Below are 8593 nucleotides of genomic sequence, written 5' to 3' on the forward strand. Positions count from 1 at the left end.
CCTTGGGATTTTAGCGAGCGCACTGCATCGGTTGATTTTTTAAAGGAAAGATATGAAATAATTGTCATCCTGACTGACCAGTTAGTGCCTTTGAAGGTTTATCGCTGCTGATAACCATCAGATTTGGTATAATAGAAAGGGTTGGGTTCGGTTGGGTTGGAAGAGGCCTCTAAAGGCCTCATTCAGCCCCTGCAGTGAGCAGGGACACATCCGTGTGTGTCCAGTTTCTTTCTCATAATTTTTTTTCTGAGTAATTGTCCACATTATATGTCCCAGAAGAGCTGTATGTGTCTGAACGAGAGGGCAACGACTCCACTGGTGATGGGACACAAAAGAAACCATTCAAGACTGTGCTGAAGGTGAGTGTGGAATGTGTCTGGGGCAAGTGATGGCTCTTGTATTTTTACATGTGAGTTTTGAACCTGTTTTTGCCACCTGAGTGCCTGCTCAGGCTCTGTAAGGATGATTTTGGTTATTTTCCCCTCTTTTCAGGCATTGATGACAGCAGGAAAAGAGCCATTTCCTACAATTTATGTGGATTCCCAAAAAGAAAACGAGGTGCTGTGCTATTGAAGGTTTTCCTAGTGGGAATTATTTTACTGCTTCTTGGTGTGAAGGGACACAGTGTAACCTGCTGTATTTTGCTATCTCCTTGAATTCTTTAGAGATGGGCCATCATTTCCAAATCACAGATGAAGAATGTCAAAAAGCTGTGGCACAGGGAGCAGATGAAAAATGAAGCTAAGGAGAAGAAGGAGGTAGGCTGCAGAAAGAGCAGAGCACCATTGTTTTCCAAAAACATTTCAGTGTCATCATCATTCCTGCTCCTGCAAAAAAGCTGCAGGTTGCTCCTCCCTGGTGCTGTTGTTTCACGTGTTATTTACAGCTGGCCTGGTTACAGCTATTTAATAAGTTATTTCTTTCAAACCAGGCAGAAGATCTCCTGAGAAGAGAGAAGAACCTGGAGGAAGCCAAGAAGGTTGTTATCAAGAATGATCCCAGTCTTCCAGAGCCCAAGTGTGTGAGTATGATCCCATGCCTTGGCATGGTCTGTGCTAGGGCATCCGGCCAGCACAGAGATTGTGCTGCTCTGGGATGGGGTCTGGATGGACTCCAAGAGGTGCTGAACCATTCCCCTACTTAATGGCTTTCATTCCCTGCCTCACAGGTGAAGATCGATGCTCTGGAGGCTTACAGAGGGCAGAGGGTGAAGATTTTTGGCTGGATCCACAGGTTACGGAGGCAAGGTAAAGCATGAGCAGTGCTGAGCCCGTGCAGGGAGATAGGACAAGTACAGTGGCTTTCAAAATTGGGACACAGAATGAGTCTGACAGCACGTGGTCTCAAATTTTCAAACCAGTTAAGTGCCCTTTTTGGTTGATGTCAGTGATCACTGTGACACTAACAATTCCCCCTGATGTGTGGGCATACAGACATTTCTTAGTTCAGATCCTATTGGAGGCTAATCCTACAGGAATCCTAATTACTCAAATTGTTCTGTGTTTTAAGCTAATCCTGCCAAATGAGGAGCTAACCAGTACCTGCTCATAGTGAAACCAAATCCCTTCTCTTTTTAACTAGGGAAAAATCTGATGTTTATTGTCTTGAGAGATGGCACAGGGTTTCTTCAGTGTGTCCTTTCTGATGAGCTGGTAAGTTGTGTTGATTCTGTTCTGTCACTAATTGATACACCTCATGTGTCGGTGTGGTTATGTTCTCCTCAGCCTACCGACTCAGTTGTGTTGCTGTTAAATTGTGTCCTCTCACTGCAGTTTGTCAGTGTGAGAGCTCTTTAGAAGTGACTGTGAGCCACTCTGGGACTCCAGTAGGAAAGTTAGGAATGAAAACGTGCTCACCTGTGCCTTTGTGTGTCTCGCTGCAGTGCCAGTGCTACAACGGGCTGGTGCTGTCCACGGAGAGCAGCGTGGTGGTGTACGGCACGCTGAACCTCCTGCCCCAGGGCAAGCAGGTACGGGAGCTCCTCCGGCTTCTCCTCCTCCCTCTCGGCTTCTCCTCCTCCCTCTCGGCTTCTCCTCCTCCCTCTCGGGTCACTGGTGTCCTGAGGGAGGCACAAGCAGGGGTGGAAGGAGTCACTGCATTATTTCAGAGGGAATTAGGGCTGGAGAGAGAACAAAGCTCCCAAAGCTGTGCTGTCACCCACTGTTCAGTGTGAGACAGGTGAACTGTGTGACTGTTCTGCTTCTGCCTGAAACGATTTTGCACTGATAGACAATTCCTAGAGTATAACGTGGAGAACTGTGTTAAATAAATTACATGGCTTCATTTTCCTTAGCAGGTTTATTCAGTTCTTATTTTGTGAGGCTAAGAATTTTTCCACATCTCTGTTACTGAGATGTGTCTGTAGGATAGACCCAAGGTGAGGGAATGTGAGCCCCCACTATTACATTTTGGTAAAAATCTGTGGGTTAACTTTTGAAAATCTGCGTTTCTACCCTAAAAACGCTGTGATTGAAGTAAAAATGCCATTTGTCAGGGTCAGAAGGCCACTGAGATCCACAGGGGGGAGCTGGTGAGAGCAGAGCTCAGTGACAGACTCTGGGCTGGAAGGACCTGACAGCTCATGCAGTGCCACCCCTGCAGCGGCAGGGACACCTCCCACTGTCCCAGGCTGCTCCAAGGCCCGTCCATCCTGGCCTTGGCCACTGCCAGCAGCCACAGCTTCTCTGGACACCCTGTGCCAGGGCCTCACCACCCTCACAGGGAGGAATTTCCTCCTGATATCCCATCTGCCCTGCCCTCTGTCCATGGGAAGCCGTTCCCCCTTGTCCCATCGCTCCAAGCCGTTGTTTAAAGACACCCGAGGGGCAAGCAGTGGATTTTCCCCCAGCGTTCGCTTCTCTCCCGCTGCAGGCTCCGGGAGGCCACGAGCTGAGCTGTGATTACTGGGAGCTCATCGGCCTGGCCCCGGCAGGAGGGGCTGACAATCTGCTCAACGAGGACTCGGAGGTGGACGTGCAGCTCAACAACAGGCACATGATGATTCGAGGTGAGAACATGTCCAAAATCTTCAAGGTGCGCTCCATGGTGGTGCAGGCCTTCAGGGATCACTTCTTTGCCAACGGATACTATGAAGTAAGTGTGTGTTCCCTGGGCAGCAGGCGGCTGCTCTGGTGGCCTGGCTCACACACGTCCCCAGCTCTTCTCCCAGCAGTGACAGCCCTATTCCCCACCAGGTCACACCACCAACCTTGGTGCAGACGCAGGTGGAGGGAGGCTCCACCCTGTTCAAGCTGGATTACTTTGGTGAAGAGGCATACCTGACCCAGTCATCCCAGCTCTACCTGGAGACCTGCCTGCCAGCTCTGGGAGATGTCTTCTGTATTGCTCAGTCCTACAGAGCTGAGCAGTCCAGGACCCGCAGGCACTTGGCAGAGTATGGACAGCTGTCCTTGTTTCTTTTTAAACAGCTTGATTTCCTTTCCAGTGTGGGAGTAAAAGGGGGTGAGAAGTGTGTGTTGGGGTTGTGGGTTCTGTTAATGAGTTTGTTTCATGATGAAAGGTGTGGTGCTTGTATGTGACTTGGCAATGCTGTGGCTCTGTTTCAGGTACACTCACATTGAAGCTGAATGTCCTTTTATAAGTTTTGAGGATTTGTTGGACCGTCTGGAGAACTTGGTGTGTGATGTCGTAGACAGAGTCTTGAAATCACCTGCAGCGAGCTTACTGTATGAACTCAACCCGGTAGGCAGCCATGGGAACACCCAGGAAATCAGGATTCTAAGCCTTTCCTACTCCTTTGGGAGATGCAGGGCATGGCAGAGAGCCTACTTACTATTAGTAATGATGAGGAGAATATTAAACATAATAAAAATGAAAAGTCTGCAGGGCTGGTAATGACCAAAGCAGTGAACTCTGGGGGAAGATGTGCCCTGCTGGCACAGTCCAGAAGCCAGCAGTGTGCTGGCATTTAGGGAAGTGTGGGCTGTGCCAGTGGAATAAAAACCTCCATCCCAGAGAGCAGATACTGACCTGCTGTTTGCTGATGGAGCATGAGGGAGTGATGAAACAAGCGGTGTTCCAGTTCCTCCCCTGCAACATGGAGCCCTAAAGCTCTGGAAATATTTCCTTATCTTTCCTCCCAGGTGATCTGTGAGGTTTTCTGGGCTTGAGATGGTTGTGTTTGGTTCTGGCTTTGTAGTACTGAGTTTGATTTGTTCATTTAAGCGATAATCTGATGGTGTGTGAGCTAGGAAGGGTTGTGGACGTGCTGATTAAGAGTATCCCTTTTAAAATAGTGCCTTCCACTCCCTGCAGGGTTTCCAGCCCCCCAAACGTCCCTTCCGACGCATGAACTACGCTGAAGCCATCGAGTGGCTGAAGGAACATGATGTGAAGAAGGAAGATGGCACGTACTATGAGTTTGGGGAGGTAATGCAGCTGTGGCTTGGGGTTTGACTGATGTCCTTCAAACATTGGGATAAAAACCTGTGTTGTCACCTGTCATCAGTTCCCTGGCCACACTTCTCCTGCATGTGAGACAGTTGTTGGAAGGAGCTCAGGACAACTTGACAGCATAGCCAGGATGGTTTTTTCCCCTTGCTTTTCTGTCTCATATATTGAAGAGACTTGGATTTTAATTGAACAGGTTTTTTTTTTTTCCCCAGACATGTGGGTTTTTATGTCTTCTAAAATAAGTTTGTTTTAAGAGTTTAGGTGCATTAGGATGAAAGCGTGGACATGAGCAGTCTGAAACGGTTTCTGGTTCATGCTCTCTTCATGTGGGACTTGTGTATGGGAGTAGTTTTGGTGCTGAGTATGAGTAAAGCCTTCTCTGACCACAGGATATTCCCGAAGCTCCCGAGAGACTGATGACAGACACCATCAACGAGCCCATCCTGCTGTGCCGCTTTCCTGCGGAGATCAAGTCTTTCTACATGCAGCGCTGCAGCGACGACTCGCGCCTCACCGAGTCTGTGAGTTGTTTTACCTGGCACCTCGGAGCAGCGGGGACGCTGGAGTGCTCCAGGGACTGTCGGAGAATCCGTGCTGGGTTGTGTCAGGGTGCTTGGCGCGGGGCCCGGCTGCTCCCCGCCGGTGTCGCTGTAAACGCGCCGTGCTGCGCTGTGTTGCAGGTGGATGTGCTGATGCCCAACGTGGGTGAGATCGTGGGGGGTTCCATGCGCATCTGGGACAGCGAGGAGCTGCTCCAGGGCTACAAGAGAGAGGGCATCGATCCCACACCCTACTACTGGTACACAGACCAGGTCAGTACAGCACGCTGCTGCTCGCCTGGGGCTGCAGCTCCCTCCTGGAGGGCTCTGTTGGTTCGTTTTGGTGGTGTTACTGCAATTGTTAATTACAAGAAAATGTGTAATATCCCTGAATTTCACAGAGAAAATACGGTACGTGCCCTCACGGAGGATACGGTTTGGGATTGGAGCGGTTCCTGACCTGGATTCTGAACAGACACCATATCCGAGATGTCTGTCTCTATCCACGCTTTGTCCAGCGCTGCAAACCTTAGCCAGCCTTAGGAAAACTTGTGGAAAACTGAGAGGCTGATACTTGGGAAAGAGTGATACACGCTGCTGTACTACAGCCTGTCTGACAACAACACTTCCTGCAACCTGTTGCTAATTCAAATACCATTTTAGGATGTGAAAAGGAAAAAAAACCAAAACCTCTTTTTTAAAACAGAAATGCTAGTAATTAACTGGAAAAAGCCTTAGAAAAATTGTTTAGGAGCATTTATGCTCTTGAGTCATCACAAAACAAAGATCCTGATAAATTGCCATTTAAAAAACAAGATACACCTCTGCTTTTAATTTCTGTGACTTAAAATATGCTGGGCATTTGATCATTTTGTTTTTAAATTTGCTTTAATTTTAATCTCTCTTCTTTTGGGTTTTCTTTTTGGAGAAGTCAGGAGTTCTAGCTGTTGAAATTCCCTGAGAACGCCCTGTGAAAATGTTATGGGAGAGACAGGAACAAAGGATAAAAACGGGAATAAGTATCTTGAGCACTGCACGTTTTTGGTTCCTGCTGATGGTAGTGGGGGGTTCTCAGAGTTGATTGTGCAGCAGGGTGTGTAGCACAGTGCACAGAATTGCACTGTCAGGGGGGTGGGCTGGGGCTCTGGGGCTTTTTCAGGTTATTTATTGCTCAGCAGTGCTGAGGCTGCTGGCCAGGCGGGCTTTGCTGCCTTTCCCAAGGGCTGTGGACAGGGTGCACACCCAGCTGGACGTGTCTGACGGCTCCTGGGCACGGGGGGCCTTCTGCTCCCTGTTTGCAGCCAGAAGTGCCTGCCTGAGCCCCAGAGGAACAGCAGCTGAGGCACGCTGGATTTGCAGACTGTAGTCCCAGCAGTGCTTTCCCATGTCGAGCTGAGGTGTGTTCATAGAGCAGCCCCCTGTCCCCTTGTGCTACTGCAGCTGAGCAGCTTCCCTGGCTGTAATGAACTTAGCAAGTAGGGATAATGAAATACTTCATGTCTTGAGTTGTCATTTATCGTTTCTAGTCATAAAGCAATTCCTTTAGCAGAGAGAAAATGAAAAGGTAGGTGCATCATTTGCCACCTGCACTGATACTTGAGCTGGATTTGCCGTGCACTCCTGGAATTGTTGAGCTCTGGATACCCATATTTTTGTAAAAAGTGATTGATTTTCTTCCATCTTGCATGTTATATGAACTGTTCTAAATCAGCAACCAATAAATTATGGCAACAGAAGCTGGTGTGCAAGACAGTACTTGACATTAATGCCTGCTCTTTTACTGAGTCTTTGGAGCATGTTGCTTGATACATTGTGGACAAAAAACAGGAAAAGGGAATTTTCATTGGCAGTAAACGTATCCCAAGAACTGGCATGAGCTTTTTTCCCTTTTTAAACAAATTTCCCATTAATTAACTTAAAAGCATGATTTTTTTTAATTGGAGGGACCACCTCAGCTGCCCAGTGAAATGTCCTGGAGAGAATCTGTGGTGCTAACTAGGGTTGCTGAGGCAGCAGTGCTGGGGGGAGCAGCCTGGACCTCTGGCACCAGGTAAAGATTTTATAAAATGCTTTCCTTTTAGTGCCTGGAGTGGTGGGAAGGGAGGAGGGTTGGGTAAAGATGAGTCTAGAAAAACATCCCTTGTTTAGGCTGAGTTTTCAGTCCTTAAACCTGGCAGGGCTGAGCTGCTTTGTAAAGGTTAAAGGCCTCCTTATCAGGGGAGCTGCTAGAGGAAGGACTGAGGACTTAAGAAGTGCTCATGGAAGAGGCAGATCAGATAAGGAGCTTAAAAGGTGACTGGATGGATGAAAGATGCTGTGGAACTTACCAGAGACTGCTGTGGCAGCTGGTGGAGAGAGGTGCAGGATGGAATCTGGGAAAGATGTTGCAGCTGCTTGGAACACAAGAGAACCTGAATTTATTTTTATTTTTATTAGAAAGGGAAAAGAAACCTGCAGAAGAGAAGAAAATGTGTAATCAGAACTTGGATCTCTCCTCATCCTCACTTTCATTTTCCTCCACAGTGTCTCCAGACAGTCAGATTGGTAATTGGATTAGGAACTAGTAAACTGGCCTGCCAGCACTGGTTTCAGGACCTTTCAGCCTTTTGGTAGCTTTGGGATGACTGTCCTTTAGCTTTGAGTAGATTGCCCCTCCATACAATCACTTAATTTTACATTTATCCATGTTAAAGCCTACCTGGCCCCTCTTTGTAAGGCACTTTTGAGGACAACACAGTGCTGCCCGCCTTTGGCACCGAGAGCTGGCTCTGGCTGGCTCTGCCCTTGGCCCTCCCATGAGGTATCCAAAGCTGCTGCTGGAGATGTGGGATGCAAACCACCCACAAGTGCAGGATAAGTGCTGTGGTGTTTGTTTCTTTGTGTTTAAATTACAGTGTCATTATCAGAGAACCATCAAGTCTAACCACCAACCTAGCACCACCTCTGGAATTCCTAAACCACTAAACCACATTACACAGTGCCAGATCCAGATGCCTTTTAAACACCTCCGGGGATGGTGACTCCACCACCTCTCTGGGCAACCTTTTCCAGTGCCTGAATTGCAGTGCCTGAATTTCTGCTGGGAGTGGAGGTTGCCAGCTGAGCTCTGTGCTCCTGCACCAATGTGTCTGACAGGGCGCAGAGCCCAACTCTCATCTCTCATGAGGCGCCCGCTGAGAAAGCCCCCAGCATTTTTACAATAACATTTTAAATCTCTTTTTAAAACGTTTTGCACTTTTAAAACGTTTTGCAGTCACTTCAAACCGGGAGTCACCCTCCCTCACTCCGTGGGAGTCCACAGGGGCTATGGAGGGGAGCCGAGGCAGCGCCGCTAACGGGACACCCGCCTCAGGGCCGCCGCGGCTCTCCGCGGACCGCCCCCTCTGCCGTGCGGGTACCGGGGCGGTACCGGGGCGGTGTAACGCGAGGGCCGGTGCCGGGAGCGGTACCGGGGCGGTACCGGGGCGGTGTAACGCGAGGGCCGGTGCCGGAGGCCGTGCCGGGAGCGGTACCGGGGCGGTACCGGGGCGGTGTAACGCGAGGGCCGGTGCCGGAGGCCGTGCCGGGGGCGGTACCGGGGCGGTACCGGGGCGGTGTAACGCGAGGGCCGGTGCCGGAGGCCGTGCCGGGGGCGGTATCGG

The 8593-nt window shown here is 49.5% G+C and overlaps 2 protein-coding genes across 2 annotated transcripts in view; one reads left to right on the forward strand and one right to left on the reverse strand.

Annotated features, from left to right (window-relative positions):
* The first annotated feature begins 63 nt into the window (after nucleotides 1-63).
* NARS1 (asparaginyl-tRNA synthetase 1) lies at nucleotides 64-6700 on the forward strand. Its single transcript, XM_015615756.3, has 14 exons — nucleotides 64-359; nucleotides 493-558; nucleotides 666-758; nucleotides 932-1021; nucleotides 1169-1247; nucleotides 1582-1652; nucleotides 1883-1969; nucleotides 2872-3093; nucleotides 3195-3394; nucleotides 3567-3702; nucleotides 4276-4389; nucleotides 4803-4934; nucleotides 5094-5225; nucleotides 5354-6700. Exons 2-14 carry the CDS (start codon nucleotides 499-501, stop codon nucleotides 5483-5485), a joined length of 1548 nt encoding a protein of 515 aa, XP_015471242.2. The 5' UTR covers nucleotides 64-359; nucleotides 493-498; the 3' UTR covers nucleotides 5486-6700.
* A 575-nt stretch (nucleotides 6701-7275) lies between these two features.
* LOC117243763 (sporozoite surface protein 2-like) overlaps nucleotides 7276-8593 on the reverse strand; it is a 2571-nt gene continuing 1253 nt past the window's right edge. Inside the window, exon 3 of the mRNA XM_033511474.1 lies at nucleotides 7276-7403. Within this exon, the coding sequence (XP_033367365.1) occupies nucleotides 7276-7403 (128 nt within the window). The remainder of the gene's footprint in view (nucleotides 7404-8593) is intronic.

This window comes from Parus major, unplaced genomic scaffold (genome assembly GCF_001522545.3).
Source record: "Parus major isolate Abel unplaced genomic scaffold, Parus_major1.1 Scaffold258, whole genome shotgun sequence".
In the NCBI taxonomy this organism is placed as follows: domain Eukaryota; kingdom Metazoa; phylum Chordata; class Aves; order Passeriformes; family Paridae; genus Parus; species Parus major.

What these genes read in the sequence shown, in the direction of transcription:
- NARS1 (XM_015615756.3), top strand. Translation starts at nt 499, where the DNA reads ATGACAGCAGGAAAAGAGCCATTTCCTACAATTTATGTGGATTCCCAA. An exon ending in CCACAGGTTACGGAGGCAAG is followed by an intron (nt 1,248 to 1,581) that starts GTAAAGCATGAG and finishes CTTTTTAACTAG; the next exon opens with GGAAAAATCTGATGTTTATT. An exon ending in CGTACTATGAGTTTGGGGAG is followed by an intron (nt 4,390 to 4,802) that starts GTAATGCAGCTG and finishes CTCTGACCACAG; the next exon opens with GATATTCCCGAAGCTCCCGA.